General features: G+C 45.2%; 1 protein-coding gene across 7 annotated transcripts in view; it reads left to right on the top strand.

Moving 5' to 3' along the window:
* The window catches only part of FAR2 (fatty acyl-CoA reductase 2), a 92,099-nt gene extending 75,056 nt beyond the window's left edge, over window positions 1-17,043 (top strand). For 4 of the 7 annotated variants that reach the window (XM_081861395.1, XM_081861391.1, XM_081861394.1 and 1 more), the window contains exons 10-12: window positions 9,468-9,597; window positions 12,796-12,923; window positions 14,559-17,043. In XM_081861395.1, the coding sequence (XP_081717521.1) occupies window positions 9,468-9,597; window positions 12,796-12,923; window positions 14,559-14,721 (421 nt within the window). In that variant the 3' untranslated portion in view covers window positions 14,722-17,043. The remainder of the gene's footprint in view (window positions 1-9,467; window positions 9,598-12,795; window positions 12,924-14,558) is intronic. The other 3 variants (XM_081861393.1, XM_081861397.1, XM_081861396.1) reach the window with 3 other exon arrangements.
* The last annotated feature ends 1,765 nt before the right edge of the window (window positions 17,044-18,808 follow it).

Genomic DNA, 18,808 nt, shown 5'->3' with positions numbered 1-18,808 from the left:
TGGGCAGGGCTGAATGGGTTGTTTGCAGGGTTTTCTAATGCCATTTCAGATATATGCAATTTCACTTAAATGTGTGGTGCCTTGGAACATAACCCCTGTATGGGCAACAACCAATTGGTGTTTGACCATGAACACAAGCATTGCAGCAACCCAGAAGTGGCCAGGAAACAAAGTGTGGGGGGGGGTAACGGGCAGCCCATTCCCCAAACAGCCATTGCCTGTATTGTCAAGCACTGTAGGGAATTTGACTTGCTATATACATGAACAAAAAGAAAAAAGCAACCTTGTTGTCTGTTGTTCTTTCTTTATTGCTGAGAGCATAAGGTCAAACAGAGCATAAGGTCAAGAGCATAAGGCCAAGAGCATAAGGTCAAACAGATTCCTCACTGGCCTTGCAGACAACTTCATTGTCCAGAAAGTGGGAGAAGCAACAAGAGGAACAGCCATTTTAGATCTGGTCCTAACCAATGTTGATGACCTGGTTAGTGGGGTAGAAGTGGAAGGATCATTAGGCGTGAGTGATCATGCTCTTCTGAAGTTTACTATACAGCGGAAAGGAGCAGCCAAGCATACTAGGACTCAATTTCTTGACTTTAAGAAAGCCGACTTCATAAAACTTAGGGAAGTGCTGGGTGAGATCCCATGGACAGTAATACTAAAAGGAAATACTAAAAGTAATACTAAAAGGAAAGGGAGTTCATGATGGCTGGGAGTTTGTTAAGAGGGAGATAGTAAAAGCACAACTTCAGGCAATGAGACGGAAACATGGAAGGTGCCTAAAGAAGCCAGGGTGGCTATCTAAAGAACTTTTAACTGAGTTAAGATTAAAAAAGGATGTGTACAAAAAATGGAAAAGGGGGGAAAGCACCAAAGAGGAATTCAAACAAATAGCCAGGACGTGTAGACACAAAGTCAGAAAAGCTAAAGCACAGAATGAACTCAGGCTTGCTAGAGAGGTTAAAAGCAACAAAAAAGGCTTTTATGGGTATGTTCGTAGCAAAAGGAAGAACAAAGAAACCGTGGGGTCACTCAGAGGAGAAGATGGTGAAATGCAAACAGGGGACACAGAAAGGGCTGAACTCCTCAGTGCCTTCTTTGCCTCAGTCTTCTCCGATAAAGAAAACAATGCCCGACCTGAAGAATTTGGAGCAAATGATTCAGCAGAGGAAACACAGCCCAGAATAACTAAGGAGATAGTACAAGAATACTTGGCTAGTTTAGATGTATTCAAGTCTCCAGGGCCAGATGAACTGCATCCAAGAGTATTAAAAGAACTGGCAGATGTGATCTCAGAACCACTGGCACTCATCTTTGAGAATTCCTGGAGAACAGGCGAAGTCCCGGCAGACTGGAGGAGGGCAAATGTTGTCCCTATTTTCAAAAAGGGGAAAAGAGAGGACCCAAATAATTACCGCCCAGTCAGTCTGACATCAATACCAGGGAAGATTCTGGAGCAGATCATTAAGCAAACAGTCTGTGAGCACCTAGAAAGAAATACTGTGATCACCAATAGTCAGCATGGATTCTGAAAAATAAGTCATGTCAGACTAACCTGATCTCGTTTTTTGACAGAATTACAAGCCTGGTAGATGAAGGGAACGCAGTGGATGTAGCCTACCTTGATTTCAGCAAGGCATTTGACAAGGTGCCCCATGATATTCTTGTAAAGAAGCTGGTAAAATGCGGACTTGACTATGCTACCACTCAGTGGATTTGTAACTGGCTGACTGACCGAACCCAAAGGGTGCTCATCAATGGTTCCTCTTCATCCTGGAGAAGAGTGACTAGTGGGGTGCCACAGGGTTCTGTCTTGGGCCCGGTCTTATTCAACATCTTTATCAACGACTTGGATGATGGACTCAAGGGCATCCTGATCAAATTTGCAGATGACACCAAACTGGGAGGGGTGGCTAACACCCCAGAGGACAGGATCACACTTCAAAATGACCTTGACAGATTAGAGAACTGGACCAAAACAAACAAGATGAATTTTAACAGGGAGAAATGTAAAGTATTGCACTTGGGCAAAAAAAATGAGAGGCACAAATACAAGATGGGTGACACCTGGCTTGAGAGCAGTACATGTGAAAAGGATCTAGGAGTCTTGGTTGACCACAAACTTGACATGAGCCAACAGTGTGACGCGGCAGCTAAAAAAGCCAATGCAATTCTGGGCTGCATCAATAGGAGTATAGCATCTAGATCAAGAGAAGTAATAGTGCTGCTCTGGTCAGACCTCACCTGGAGTACTGTGTCCAGTTCTGGGCACCACAGTTCAAGAAGGATACTGACAAACTGGAACGTGTCCAGAGGAGGGCAACCAAAATGGTCAAAGGCCTGGAAACGATGCCTTATGAGGAACGGCTAAGGGAGCTGGGCATGTTTAGCCTGGAGAAGAGGAGGTTAAGGGGTGATATGATAGCCATGTTCAAATATATAAAAGGATGTCACATAGAGGAGGGAGAAAGGTTGTTTTCTGCTGCTCCAGAGAAGCGGACACGGAGCAATGGTTCCAAACTACAAGAAAAAAGATTCCACCTAAACATTAGGAAGAACTTCCTGACAGTAAGAGCTGTTCGACAGTGGAATTTGCTGCCAAGGAGTGTGGTGGAGTCTCCTTCTTTGGAGGTCTTTAAGCGGAGGCTTGACGACCATATGTCAGGAGTACTCTGATGGTGTTTCCTGCTTGGCAGGGGGTTGGACTCGATGGCCCTTGTGGTCTCTTCCAACTCTATGATTCTATGATTCTAATGAGTTCAGCACTGAAGTAACAGTGGAACCACCCAGAGAGGGCGTGAGTAGGTTCTAGATAGCTTGTTCTGGTCATTATATCTACAAGTGTGTGTGTGTGTGTGTGTGTGTGTGTGTGCGCGCGCGCGCGTGCGCGCGTGTGTGTAAAGAGCAGCAAGGGAAATGTTGCACCAGTTTATAGAGATTTGTCAAGATTATCTTGGAAAACATAACTATTAAAAATAATAGGCAGTTTCTAAATTGAAGAGTGGGTTACAGTTGAAAAATCCTTAAAGTGGATTTTTTAAGCTTGTTCAAATTTTGTGTCTGCACCCAGTGTTACAAGCAGATATGCTAAAGACATTGATTTCAATAGAATTTTAGTAAATGTCGTCTGTAGTCACGAGGACCCAAGGAACTATTTTTTACTCAAAGTCTTGGGTTTCCCTGTAGGATTTCTTTTTTCACTCCCTACCTTCTCAAACTGCATTCAGAAGTTCTCTCCACGTAAGAAGAGGGTTGCCATTTTGCATGGAGGCAAAACCCAAGTTCAAGGATTTCTTAAGTGCACATAATTAGTTGCACTGCTCTTTGGATCCTGGCCATAGCTCATATTCCAACACAAAAGTTGTGCACACTGATTTAATTTCTATGGGCTTAAAGATCCTCAACTCTATGTTGAATTGTATCCTACATTTTTAGTATTAAAGGTGAAAAAATTGACACTGCTAGAAACTTTGCTAACAGAAAATGTAAATCAAACCTTTAACAATGCAAAAAAAAATTTTGAAAAAAACACAAACCTGAAAAATAGTTCCATATTAGTTGTCCACCCTCTTGATGGGCAAGAAAACGTTTGTGAAAGTTCAGCCGGATTTCAGATTGCACTCAAATCCCTGGGTAAAGATCAGTTTTCTGTAGCTCTTGCTTATGGTCTTTTCCTGCTTCCTCATGTTCTCTTTGGCTGCTGCATCTTCCAACCTTTCTGTCTCCTCTCCCTCTTCTTTGACCAGGCCCAACCCCTTTGTGTTTTCTTTTCCCATTCCTCTGTAACATTGGAGCAGCTCAGCCAATCACTGGCAGTGATAGCCATCTCAAAAATCTCTAGCTGCATTACAATTGTTGTCATGTCCGCCTCTTTGTGACCCCCTGGCACTCCTGTCTTTCACTGCCTCCCACAGTTTGGTCAAACTCATGTTGAGAACGCTTTGAGAACGCTTGTCCAACCATCTCTTCCTCTGTCTTCCCCTTCTCCTTCAGGGTCTTTTCCAGGGTGTCTTCTCTTCTCATGAGGTGGCCAAAGTATTGGAGCCTCAGCTTCAGGATCTGTCCTTCCAATGAGCACTCATGGATAGTGTTATGTACTGAGTTGAATAGGATCCAAACTGCAGCAGTCTGATTGGTCCTAGAACAATAGGCTCCAAAAGGCAGCAGTCTGATTGGTCCTAGAACAATAGGATTCAGAATGCAGCAGTCTGATTGGTCCTAGAACAATGCAGCAGTATGATTGGTTAGCAGGAACCACCCAATCATGCTCCAGATAGAAGTGAATCCACAACCTGATTGGCCTACAGTAGAATCCTGGAATTAGCCAATCATGTGCAGCCCATTGTGTAAATAATGTATATAAAGCAGATACTTTGAGGGGACATTCATTCATTCCTCCTCACCACTATGAGCTGAATAAAGAGCATGAAATCACTTTGCGACTCTGAGTATATTTCACTGGCGACGAAGGTGGGATCCCGCTGAGCTGACTGCCACACACAGCACCGCAGCACCGCCACCTGCCGCACCGCTGCCTCGCATCGTGTATCCAGGCTTCAGCTCCGGGACACAAGGAACTCAGAATGGCAACTGACAGCAGCTTCTCGCCATTCAACCCAGCATCTGGAGACTGGGAAGCGTACGCCTCCCGTTTCACCTTCCTCCTAGAAGCCAAAGGGGTCACCGATGAAGAAGATGCCAAGAAGAGGGCAATATTCTTCAGCGTCTGCGGAGAGGAGACATTTGAAATCGCCCGGGCTCTCCTTGCGCCTGAAGACGTCGCTACTGTTCCATACAAAACAATAATGGAACAGCTGAAGGGGCACTTTTCGCCACAGCCCTCAGTGGTGGCTTGTCGAAATGCCTTCTACGCAAAGCGGCAAGCCCCTGGGGAAACCATAACTGGGTTTGTGACCTCTCTCCGCCAAGCTGCACGGTTCTGCAACTTCTCAGAGCTGGAGAACATGCTTCGTGACCGCCTCGTCGGTGGCCTGAAGGATGAGAAGCTGCAACGACGCCTCTACGCTAAGAAGAACCTAACGTTCCAGGTCGCTCTGGAGGAGGCCCTGGCAACGGAAGCTGCTGAGAGGTCGACGCAAGAGGCACGGCTGAGCCAGCCGTCCCAACCGAGGGTCCACCACGAAGACCTCACCAACGACTCGGGATCCGACAGGGAGGAGGTGCACCGAGTACAGCAGCGCACTCAAGCAGCCCACATACCACAGCTGCCTCGACGAGAAGGAGGGAACTGCGCAAGCTGTGGAGAAAGTCACGAGAGGAGGACCTGCCGTTTCCGCAACGCAGAGTGCAGGCAGTGCAGAAAATTGGGACACATCGCCCGGGTGTGTCGGGCTCGGCCCACCCGAAGCCAGGCATCAGATGACCAATCCAAGAGCCCCAGGTCCCGGGGCCCAACGCACCAAGGCAACTCGACGGAGCTCACAGACTTCCAGGTATACCAGTTGCCCCACCCCAACGTAGAGAAAATTTATGTAGAGGTACAGATAGAGGGGGCCCCATGCCGCATGGAGCTTGACACGGGTTCAACTCTATCCATAATCTCGGCAAGGACCTTAAGGAAACTGTGTCCTACTGGGGGTCCCAAACTCAGGCCGGCCCCATTCACCCTCCGGGACTTCCAGAAACGTAAGGTCCCCACAATGGGGGTGGGGACCTTCAGGGTGCAATACCGAGGGCGGACGCGGCAACTGGACTTGCTTGTGGTCAAGGGCCCCTACATTAGCTTACTGGGGTTGGCATGGTTTGGACCACTGGGACTAGCCATCACCGGGGTGAACCACATGAGCTTACAAGTGGACGTGGACGCCATATGCAAGGAGTTTCCGGGGGTTTTCGATGGGAAATTGGGACAGTATACGGGCCCCCCCATTGCTCTACAGCTTGACCCCGCAGTACGACCAGTCAGGCTCAAGGCCCGCCGGGTCCCATTCGCCCTGAAACCCCGTATAGACGAGGAATTGGACCGACTCGTGGAGCAAGGAGTGCTGGAGCCGGTGCCTAATGCCCCCTGGGAAACCCCAATCGTCACACCCGTCAAGCCTAATGGTTCGGTCCGCATCTGCGCAGACTACAAATGTACCATAAACAAGGCCCTCATGGCCCATGCATACCCAGTGCCAGTGGTCAGCCATGTCCTTGCCACCCTGGCTGGGTCGAAAATTTTTGGCAAGCTGGACTTGGCCCAAGCATATCAACAGCTGCCAGTAGATGAGGCCACAGCAGAGGCACAGACGATTGTGACGCACAGAGGAGCGTTCAGGGTAAAGCGGCTGCAATTCGGGGTCAGCGTGGCACCAGGCATATTCCCGAATCTAATGGACTCTCTCCTTAAAGGGATTCCTGGTGTCACCCCCTTCTTTGATGATGTGTTGATTGCCGGGCCCACACCAGAGGAGTTTGAGGACCGCCTCCGCACTGTTCTGCACCGTTTCCAGATGGCGGGTCTCAAGGTGAAGCGGGAAAAATGTCTACTAGGAGTGCCTCAAGTGGACTTTCTGGGATTTATGGTGGATGCAGAAGGGGTTCACCCGACTGGGGACAAGGTACGGGCCATTTGTGATGCCCCAGCGCCCAAGAACAAGACTGAACTTCAGGCCTTCTTGGGATTATTGAACTTTTACCATTCCTTCCTTCCCCACAAGGCGGCGGTAGCGGAGCCCCTACACAGACTCCTGGACAAACGGGCCCCTTGGGTGTGGGGCCAGCGCCAGGAGGCCGCATTCCAGGCAGTCAAGGACTTGCTTGTCTCAAACTCGGTCTTGGCACACTTCGACGAGAGGCTGCCGGTGGTGCTAGCATGCGACGCCTCGCCCTATGGCATCGGCGCTGTCCTGGGACACCAACTCCCAGATGGAAGAGAGGTACCGGTAGCATACTTTTCCCAGACACTCAACGAAACCGAGCGGAACTACTCGCAAATCGACAAGGAGGGTCTGGCAATCGTGAAGGGAGTAAAAAAATTCCATGATTTCTTGTACGGGCGGCCCTTCACCGTGGTGACTGACCACAAGCCGTTGCTTGGCTTGTTTGCCCCCGAAAAGCAGACCCCCCAAGTGCTGTCTCCTCGCGTCCTCAGGTGGTCAATTTTCCTTGCCAGCTACCAGTATGCACTGATTCACCGCCCTGGAAAGGCGATGGGCCATGCAGACGCCCTCAGCAGGCTACCACTACCGGAAACAGGCCCCGACCCAGCACCTGCACAAGAGGTTATGAGCCTGGAGCTGCTTCCTGACCGCCCCATTCAGGCACAAGAAGTTGCACACCATTCCAAGAAAGATAGGGTCATCTCCCGGGTCCTGGACTGGGTGTGGAGGGGATGGCCCAGCCGCAGCCCCGGGCCAGAATTCGCCGGCTACACAACCCGCAAACATGAACTGTCAGCCCACAAGGGGTGCCTGTTATGGGGAAGCAGGGTCGTTGTTCCCCAGCCCCTCCGCAAAAGGGTCCTCACAGCCCTACACGAGACACACCCAGGGGTAGTAAGAATGAAGGCCCTTGCCAGGAGTTATGTGTGGTGGCCGGGGATCGACGGAGAGATAGAGGCCTGGGTCAAACACTGCCAGGCCTGCCAGGAATCCCGCCCAGATCCCCCAAGGGCCCCAGTCCAGTCCTGGGAGTCCGCCCGAGCACCATGGTCACGCCTGCATGTGGACTTCGCTGGCCCCTTTCAGGGGAAAACATTCTTCATAGTGGTGGACTCCTACACCAAATGGCTGGAAGTCGCACTGGTACCGTCCACTTCTACGTCCGCAGCCATCCGGGTACTACGCAGGCTGTTTGCAACCCACGGGCTCCCTGACACTCTCGTCTCAGACAACGGGACTGCATTTACATCAGGAGAATTTCAAACCTTCACAGTGCAGAACGCCATCCGCCACATCCGTTCGGCGCCATTCCACCCTGCCACCAATGGCCAAGCAGAACGCATGGTGCGGACCACCAAGGACACCCTTCGCCGCATGACGCAAGGGGATTGGGAGTACCGCCTTGCCACATTCCTTCTAGCACAGCACAGCACCCCCAGCTCAACGACTGGCCGGAGCCCCGCTGAACTACTAATGGGTCGGCGCCTTGCAATCAGATTGGACCGCCTTCACCCCGATAGAGCTCAGGATGAGGTAGTGGTGGGGGAAGGCAGGAACCCCCGGACCTTCGAGGCCCAGGACCCAGTGTACGCAAAGAATTTTGGGGCAGGCCCTGCATGGGTACCTGCCACAGTCACCAGGGTCACGGGCCCCGTGTCGTACGAGGTGCTAACAGATGGGGGGCAATGCTGGCGCCGCCACTGCGACCAGATACGGCGACGATTCCCGGGAGAAAACCAGGAGGAGGAGGACAGGTCAGAGGAGTCCCAAGGGAACAGTGGGGCAGTGAGGCCCATAGAGCAGCAGGGGCAAGCAGGAGAGGCAGAATCAGTAAATACAGAGAGGACCCGCGAGGCCGAAAGGACACCGGAACCAGAACCACGACTGAGCGAGCCGGTTGCGCCAGACCAAACAGCCCCATCCTTGGAACACGAGCCAGAACCTGAACCCCGGACCAGGGAACACCCCAGGCCGCAACGCACATGTAGGCCACCGGCGTACCTTGAGGACTATGAATGCGACCTTCCGGGCAGGACTGGAACTTAGAGGGGAGGGGTGTTATGTACTGAGTTGAATAGGATCCAAACTGCAGCAGTCTGATTGGTCCTAGAACAATAGGCTCCAAAAGGCAGCAGTCTGATTGGTCCTAGAACAATAGGATTCAGAATGCAGCAGTCTGATTGGTCCTAGAACAATGCAGCAGTATGATTGGTTAGCAGGAACCACCCAATCATGCTCCAGATAGAAGTGAATCCACAACCTGATTGGCCTACAGTAGAATCCTGGAATTAGCCAATCATGTGCAGCCCATTGTGTAAATAATGTATATAAAGCAGATACTTTGAGGGGACATTCATTCATTCCTCCTCACCACTATGAGCTGAATAAAGAGCATGAAATCACTTTGCGACTCTGAGTATATTTCAGATAGGTTTGATCTTCTTGCAGTCCACGGGACTCTCAAGAGTCTCCTCTGGCACCATAATTCAAAAGCATCAATTCTTCGGCGATCAGCCTTCTTTAAGGTCCAGCTCTCACTCCCTACACATCTAGCACTACACATACCATAACTGCTGCCAGAGGAAAACGGAAGGCAAGTTAAGAATGGAAGGCCTGCCAGTCTGATGGTTGGTTTCTTCAAAGAATATTTAAGAGGCTGCAGAATGCGTGAAGAAACTCATTCCCTGTGCTTCTGATAATCATTTTCAAAATTTATATCAAGTGCAAGCTTTGATCTGGAGCAGGCTTTGATCTGGAGTAGCCGATCTCTTCAGAGGGCTTTAAATTCTTGCATGGCTATGTGGATTGTGAACCAACTGTGGTAATCCCATCCATTTTGGATGGGATCTCTGTTCTGTCTTTCAGAATGATGAAGATGTACAACCGCCTCCACGAGTACATGATGCTCTTTGATTTCTTTTCCAGCCGTTCCTGGGAATGGAAATCAGACAATATGAACATGTTACTGAACCATCTTAGTCCAAAAGATAAGAAAGTAAGCATTGTTCTAATCTAAAATATGTTTACAGATTCCCATCAAGGTAACAATTGTTTCCTGTGGCCTAAAAGAAAAACATCAAATTTCTAGTAAGTATGCCCCCAAATTCCACTACAACCAAAATCTTGGTTGGTTTCAGGATGGGTTGGATTGATTTTCAAAACAATGATTTGACCATTTTTTATTGAATCCATCATTGGTACAAAAATAACAGGTGATGCCTAGGATAGTTTATGAACGACATGCTTGCCTTTCTGTCTATGCTTGGAGGCTGTGGGGTTCATTCAGTCTAGATTTTGGGATGAACCAGAACCAACTTGGATCTGAGTAATACAATCTGGACTTGAAATAAGAAATTCAAACTTGATACTGTTAGTATCAAGTGTCACACAAGTGTCACACACATTTTTCTGTGAGTAAGCACTTTTGAGCACAGTGCATGCATAGGATTGTGCTGTTAATCTGCCACTCGCCCAGGCCATGGTTGGGGAAGAAAAATCAGGTGTCCATGTGATATGTATGTATGTCCAGCTCACAAAATCGGGGGATAACCATATGTTGTGTAGATGAGTTGTCTTCATTTTTGCAGCAGTCACGTTTATTGCCCCCTATGCCAGTGATGGCAAACCTTTTAGAGACTGAGTACCCAAACTGCAACCCAAAGCCCACTTTGGGAAATTCCAACATGGCAATTTCACCTGTATATCTCATTTTTCTGTGTGTTTCATTTTTCTTCTTAATGACTTCTGTAATAAATAACCCTTCATGAAAGTTATTGCATTACCTTCTTCATTAAATTATCTTTCCATTGACATATAATTTTATGGTATAACTCAGTGCTTTTTTTCTCCATTCAGTTCCTTTCTCTCTTAAGCCACCCCCTTCTATTTATTTATTTATTTATTCATTCATTCATTCATTTATTGAATTTGCATACCGCCCTTCATGTGCAGGTCTCAGGGCAGTTCACACATAAAAATACAAGACAAAAAACACAAAATACATAATGAAAACAAGAATAAACCAATAACCCTCCTCCCAATACTTATTCCATATGTAAACATCTACATTCACAAGATAAAAGGATCATCCTTCTGCCTGCCAACAATTAAGCACCTGTTTGTTGCAAAATGCAACCTGCACAAGTGTGTTTACATGCACCCCTATCATAGAATCATAGAATCATAGAGTTGGAATAGACCACAAGGGCCATCGAGTCCAACCCCCTGCCAAGCAGGAAACACCATCAGAGCACTCCTGACATATGGTTGTCAAGCCTCTGCTTAAAGACCTCCAAAGAAGGAGACTCCACCACACTCCTTGGCAGCAAATTCCACTGTCGAACAGCTCTTACTGTCAGGAAGTTCTTCCTAATGTTTAGGTGGAATCTTCTTTCTTGTAGTTTGGAGCCATTGCTCCGTGTCTGCTTCTCTGGAGCAGCAGAAAACAACCTTTCTCCCTCCTCTATGTGACATCCTTTTATATATTTGAACATCAGTCCCACGGGAAGTCGGCTGGCTGAAGTCCTGTTGATCCACCCCTCAGATACTCTTTATAACCCATCCCTCACACCCCAGTGTTGCCCACCATGTTGCTCTTAATCCCCTCCCCTACACCTCGCCCCCTTTCAGTCCCTGCCCGGCTTCCCTCTTCCTTATTCTGCACACCCTTACTTGGGAGTAAACCCCGCCAACCTCAGCAACGCTTCCTTCCCGAGAAAGCCCCCACGTGTAAATTCCCACACCAGATTTATCGTAGGTGTTTTGTCACTTTTCCAGTTTCTTGCAATCAAGATCCTGGTTGCCACTGTCGTATACATGAAATTTATCTAATTTCTTTTTTAATTTCTGATGTCATTATACCTAGAAGGTTTCAGGTTTTTTCTTAAATGAGAACTTAAATAACTTTTTTAATTCACTGTAGATATTATTCCAAAATTCCTTAATGGCTGTGCATTCCCACCATGTGTATATATACACCATGTGTATATACCCTATACCATCTTTACACCTCCAACAAGTTGGTGGTCTATTTTTATACATCTTTGTGAGTTTTGCTGGAGTGTGGTGCCATCTGTATTGCATTTTCATAATATTTTCTCTAAGGTTATAAAGGTAAAGGTATCCCTGACCGTTAGGTCCAATCACAGACGACTCTGGGGTTGCGCGCTCATCTTGCTCTATAGGCCAAGGGAGCCAGCATTTGTCAAAACCCCCTAGGTCTAGCACATCTGTATCTCTTAAAGTGATCCAATCTTTTATCCATACCAGTCCGGCAGCAGCATGATAGAGTTCTAGCTCTGGTAGGGCAAAGCCCCCCCTCCCTTTGGTCTATAAGTATTTGATGCTTAATTCTTGGTTTTCTTCCATTCCATATAAATCTAGCAATGTCTTTCCTCCAGCTTTTAAAGCATTTCATTCCTCCCAATATTGGAATGGTTTGGAACAGCAAAATCATTTTTGGTAAAATGTTCATTTTTACTGAAATCCTGCCCCAAAGGGAGAGGTGTAGTTTGTTCCAAATTTCCATTTATATTTTTTTAATCTCATGCCAAGTTTTTATATAGTTATCCTGGTACAAATTGATGCATTTTATCGATATCCAAATTCCCAAATATTTTACTTTATTTTTAATCTCTAAACCTGTAATTTTTTGTAAGTCCTTTATCTCCTCAGATCTCATATTTTTAACTAATAAGTTAGTTTTTTTTAAGTTTCTGCCAATCTTCCAAATTTGTTAATTTTTTCTCTAATTTGTTGAGGGTTTTCAGTTGTTACTATGAAATCCTCTGCAAATGCTCTGATTTTGCGGGGAAAAACATGCAAATTCCCATACCAGATTTCTTGGATGATGATGATGATGATGATGATGATGATGATGATGATGATTGCACTAAAGTCACCTCCCTTTGTCAGGGGGGGTCACCACTTTGACGGCGGTGCACGGTGGGGCGACTGCGCGCGTGCCCACAGAGAGGGCTCTGAGTGCCATGTCTGGCGCACGTGCCACAGGTTCACCACCACTGCCCTGTGCCATGCCAGCCTCGCTTACTTGCAGGAACCTATAAAAGTTCAAGCCTTTTTTAACCCCTTATCTTATTGCCTTATTTCTTTCCCCACTCTCCGGACTGCACCACTTGCTCAAGTCACGTAAATAACGTGACATTTGTGTGTGTGTTTTTTTCCCTAATTCCAGTTGTTCTTATTTGATGTCCGCCAGTTGAATTGGTCAGCATACATAGAATATTTCTGTCTAGGAGCTAAGATGCATGTGCTGAATGAAGATTTGGCTGGCATTCCTGCAGCAAAGGAGCATTTACGAAAGTAAGGCATTCATGTATACTTTTAGTATACAGAACAGGACATTTTACTCACAGAGTAAAATTCCATTTGAAATAGCTAGAAGTATTTGAGATATTGTAAATGGTTCTTCGGTAAAAGTTTTTGTTTGTTTTTTTTGTTTTGTTTTTTGAACTTGTGGATCCCCCCCACAAAAAAAACAATTAAATCAAATTAAGTTGAAGAAAAATACAGTCTGAAATGTTGATGCCAACAATGTTTCTTTTCTGGGAGCAACCTGAAAAATGTAGCTGATCTACTTGCTGCACTATTTCTCTTTCTCTCTTTCTCTCTATAACTACTTATTTTGCAAAACGTAAACATAACCCATAATGCATGCAAGAAGTTATGTTTATGTTATCCAGTTGGAGGCTTCTTGGTTACTGACAGTTCATTTCACTTTTATAAAATAAATTAAGAGTGGTGTTTTTTAATGTATACTATAAACAAGTTTTGCAGCCTTAATCTTTTATTCCATCTTATTGCAAAGCTTCTGTTTTGCTTCTTATTGCTTCTGTTTTTTGTTCCCTAAATCTAATTTAGTGAGTCAATTAGGCCATTGCGGCAAATTCTCAAAGTCTCTCCATTGGGAATTTCATAGATGGGGCACCAGTCAGCTTCCACATCTCTGCAAAGAGTATTCTGGCTGCAGCCAGCATACAAGATGCCATCTCTTTATGTACTGATTTCACCAACTATTCCACATAAATTAGTAGAGAAAACACTGGGTGGAGGGGGATTGCATACCCTCAGATCATTTTAATGTGACATTTTATTTCTGCCAGTATTGAATTGTCTTATCACAGTTCTACCACATGTGAAATGTCTCCCTGTGTACTTTTAGACATTTGTAATATGTGGTTGGGGGTTGTTTTATTCATTTTTTTTGTATCTGGAATGATATACACCTACTCACAATTTTAAAGCAATTTCTCCTTATTCCCATATGTAAGGGAAATCTGTGAGCATTTTTCCAGATATTTTCCTATATATTCAACAATACCTTTTCCCCAATATTTTCAGCCAATTTTATCATATAACCTTTCACTTCCCCTGGTTTTGTATCATATTTGTTAAGTAGCTACCAATGTGTGCTTCTTGCTCAGTTATTTCTCTTATATGTAAGGTAGTTTTCAACACAAGATTGAACTTGAGAGAGCTTAAACCAAAGAGAATTTTTTCCTTGCAACTCAGCCTGTACTGCTGTGATCATAGTGCCCTGAAGAACCAAATATTTTCTTTTGAAAAGGCTGCTCCCTTCTCCCAAACATGGTATCATTTGAAACCTGTGATAGTTTAGTATTTGCTAAAAAAATTCACTCTCTTTTACTTCCCTGGTTTATTTGTTGCATATAATTTATAGGATTTGTTTGAAGTTTTATCTAAGATTTCCTTTCTCATAGGGGAAGCAATATTCTTTGCGTTGCTAGGCTAATAATTTACCAACCTGTTACCCCATTTGAAAGTATTCTGTTTGCTTGCTTTGGTTGTTGGTGTAGTTAATTTTTTATATCTATGTGCATCCATACGGTCTAATTGTTGTTCTTTCCTAAAATATAATGATTTTTAACATTCTTTTTCTTTTTTGTAAAAGCTTTGTTTCTCTGTTCTTTCTGCCAGGCTAAGAAACATTCAATATGTCATCAACACCACCCTGATTGTGTTCATCTGGCGCGTATTTATTGCAAGGTCGCAAATGGCACAAAACATGTGGTACTTTGTGGTACAGCTCTGCTACAAGTTCCTTAGCTACTTTAGAGTTTCCAGCACCCTCAGGCATTGAACATACCTGTCTGGTTATTGACTACCAGCACTTGGAAGGACCTCCAGTCAACAATTGTGTGTGTGTTTGAGCTTCAAAGCAGCAGAGTATCTCTCAGCTGCTGTGTCATTCAACATATTTCATTAAATACTCATAGCTTATTTTTTCCCTAATAAACCACCATCTTACGTCTCTAGGTCTACCAGGCTACATATCAAAGCCATAACTAAATATTTGGACACAGGTCATTTTAGAGCACTTACCCCTGCTGAAGGGATGTAGATTACCAAAGCTGCCCTATTTCACCTCGGATACAAAACACTATTTAATAACCCTCAGTCTCATCTCTTCCTATGCCCCAAATGAAATGTGAAAATATCTGATAAAACAAGAAATAGCTGACTAAGTGGAGGTATATTTTTCAAAACCCTTCATTAGATTAATTGAGAGCAAGTGGGGTTTAAATGTTTTGCTTTTGCATGGGGCTGCCTCACTTCAAAGATGTTTATAAAAAAGAAAATAAAATCAGCATGAGAGTGGTGGAAGGTTTCAGATTTTTCTCTCTTCTCGTGGCACACAGATTTCAGTACACTTTTTAAAATGCATGTCTTTCCCACAGACTTAACTGGTTTTATACATTTCTTCTTTTTCCACGGGGCACACTGCAAATTGTATTAAGATAAAAAACTATGGCCCCTAAACCACAAAATGCCCAACATACTGCAATTTCAATGATTTTTTTTTTCATTTTTATGCCGTAAAATGATGCATGTCTAAAAAGTACCTATGTCATTTTTCTTTTTTTCTTTTTTCTTTTGCAGAAGCCACCATAGTTAAGCTGATATATTTGATATATCAGATATATTTGAAGCATAAATCATCTCCATATAATATGGACCAATTCATTACAAAGTTCAAGGGCCTTCCCTGTCCATTTATATGGACAGTAACAATTTGCAAACATTCCTTTTGGGTTCAGATATTGCTTTTTCCAGAATAATAATAATAATAATAATAATAATAATAATAATAATAATAAATTTATTTAGATCCCGCCCTCCCCAGCCGAAGCCGAATTCAAATTATGCTGGTAAAATGAGATTATTTCCCCTATTTGCAGAGCTATGGCAATTTAGACAGCTATGTGGAATGCAATTGCACAAATGACAAAAGCTGTTGTGGATGCAACTCTTCACTCTTCCTTTTACAATATGTTGCAACCCTTACATTGGCATTCATATTGCATTAGAGTTGACTAGCCTTTTGCTCAGTCTGAAGAAGCCCATTGTCAAGCCTAGGTCAGATATTGTGAAAGCCTCTGCATTAATGGCCTGGTAGCAAGTGTATAATGATTAAGGCCAAAATTAGAAATCCAAAATTAGAAATCCAAAGAGGAAAAGCTGGGAATGAAAAAGGCTAATTGAAAATTACAGTAGCACATCATGTTGTCGTGGCATTCTCCCCTGCCCCCAATAGATTGGTTTTTGAGATTATATGTTTTAAAGTGATGTGCTGTAACAGTGGAATGGATATTATTATTATTATTATTATTATTATTATTATTATTATTGCTCCTGAAGACGATGCTGAAACGTATCTGGCTCTTGCAAGGTTCATTCACACTTTTAAAAGTTTCTAATTCCAGCCATGCTGCCTTCTCTTTTCTGTTGCTGCTAAACCTAAACATTACATTAAAACACGTGGAGGCGGCTACTGAAAATAGCAAAATTAATTTCCCTGAGATTTATGGTAACTTAGGTCCTTAGATCTGAGCTTTTTGAACTGTGTGTTGCGACATGTTAGTGTGTTGGCTGCAGTGTGCACCCCTGGACCTTCTCCCAGGCCCAGGGGTGAGTTTAGGCTCCGGTTTGCTGGTAAAACGGAACTACTGTGCCGTGAAATGATGCAATGTCTAAAAAGTGTGTCACCAACATGAAAAGTTTGGAAAGTTCTGCCTTAGATTGTGGCTTTATGCATTTCCTTGTTCCACAGTAGCCGTCACAAGTGGTTGGTGGTGAAAACACGCAGCATAATTATCATGACACATAGGAGATGCTATTCTCTCTTTTTGCAGGAGGCAGAGAGGGGATATATTGGTGGTGGCAGCAACCCTGTATATTCTAGTCCATAAGACTGATTTGTACACTAGGAAATTCCTAGTCTCCATTTTTGATCTTGTCCTTAAGATTGTTAATGACATTACCTGGCAAGAGCAAAGGAAATGGGTGCAAGAAACTAGTTCATTTCCAACTTTCTGAGTGTGTTTCAAATATAATTTTCTAATGTGTGTTTCCTAAAGAAGGAAGAAGATTACTGATCTGATTAAAAATCTTTTCCAGCTTGCCTCCAATGACTTATTCAGCAATTGTAAGAAAGCAACTCATTTAAGACTAATAGCCAGAGAACCTCCTCTCTGTTTTGTTAATATTTAAAAAAGACAGGTTTGAAGCTGGGGCGGAGGAAGAGTCTGAAGGCAAAGATCAGACTACGGCTGCCCTAGCCCATGTTAGGGAGAACAGTGATTAGTTTAAGACTCAGATAGCTAAGCTAAGTGGCCTGGAAAGGGCTTTTCCCATTGTCATCACATTCAGCATAGCAAAGTAGGATGCTTTTTCTCATGACCCAAACCTAAACAAAAAGAAATGACTGCAAGGTAATATTCACATCTAATGCAGTTTCTGCTTATGACACAGAAAATATAGTGTCTTAAGGGGAATTCTAGTAATATTGCTTTGCAATTTTTTTAGCAGTTTTATGTGCCTGGATTCTACAGCAACAGACAATAGTTACCACATAGAACTCAGAATACCATCTTGCTTGTACGTGTTTTGCTTGCATGAGTGTGTTTGTCAAGACTGAGCCCTTAGGTCTTTCTTGTCAGAGATTTCAGGCCAGCTCTTTTTGGTATTGGGTACAGTCTGATCAGTTGCTGGGAATACGTAGCAAACCTGCCTGTCTTTGCATCTGGAATCTCAGCTAGATTTCTCTGTGTGTTTCTCTGGCTCTTTGCCCCTCTCGATACCTGAGGTCATATCTCATATCTGGGCAGTCCAGGATGTGATGCCTGGCAGTTACTGACAGGATAGGAATTTGAACCTGTAAGGGGGTACAGGGGGAAGAAAGGAAAATAACTGACCTCCCCACTCAGAACACTTATTTAACAAAACATTTCTGAGGCTGAAGGAGCAAATGGTCAGATAAAAGACCGTATTTTTCGCCCTATAGGATGCACTTTTTCCCCTCCAAAAATGAAGGGAAAATGTGTGTGCGTCCTATGGGGCGAATGCAGGCTTTCGCTGAAGCCTGGAGAGCGAGAGGGGTCGGTGCGCACCGACCCCTCTCGCTCTGCAGGCTTCGCGGACCTCTCCGCAAGCAGCGGGAGTGTTCCTGCTGCTTGCGGAGAGTTGCCTGCATGCAGAAGCCTGCGCGCGCTGAGCTCAGCGCATCCAGGCTTCGCGGACCTCTCCGCAAGCAGCGGGAGTGTTCCTGCTGCTTGCGGAGAGTTGCCTGCATGCAGAAGCCTGCGCGCGCTGAGCTCAGCGCATCCAGGCTTCGCGGACCTCTCCGCAAGCAGTGGGAGCGCTCCCACTGCTTGCGGAGAGTTGCTTGCATGCAGAAGCCTGCGCGCGCTGAGCTCAGCGCGTCCAGGCTTCGCGGACCTCTCCGCAAGCAGCGGGAGCCAGCGCTGGGCTCCCACGACTTGCAGAGAGCTGCCTGTTTGGGGGCTGGGGCGGGGAAGCTCGGGCCTCCCCCGCCCCAGCCCCACACCTGGGGGGGGGAAATAATTTTTTCCCTTTATTTTCCCCCCAAAAAACTAGGTGCGCCTTATGGGACGGTGCGTCCTATAGGGCGAAAAATACGGTACCTAAAAAGCTGGAATAGACCTCACTGTGTCCTAGAACCCCCAATCTTGGCTTGGTTGTCCAGGGCTGCCAGAAGTATGGGTCCTTTTCCTGGAGATGGTCTGGCCTACAGCTCTGGGGCTAAGTCCCATTAGTGGTCATTAAAAAAAAAAAATCTAATCTAGGGGTGAGGAACCTGTGGCAATCCAATATTTACAGAAGTTGGCTTGAGAAGCCATCCTTTCAACACGTGCATGGAAGATGCA

The sequence above is a fragment of the Podarcis erhardii genome, assembly GCF_964252035.2.
Source record: "Podarcis erhardii genome assembly, chromosome: 5".
Lineage (NCBI taxonomy): Eukaryota > Metazoa > Chordata > Lepidosauria > Squamata > Lacertidae > Podarcis > Podarcis erhardii.
The sequence above is the reverse complement of the archived record's forward strand: the minus strand, read 5'-3'. Positions and strand labels throughout refer to the sequence as shown.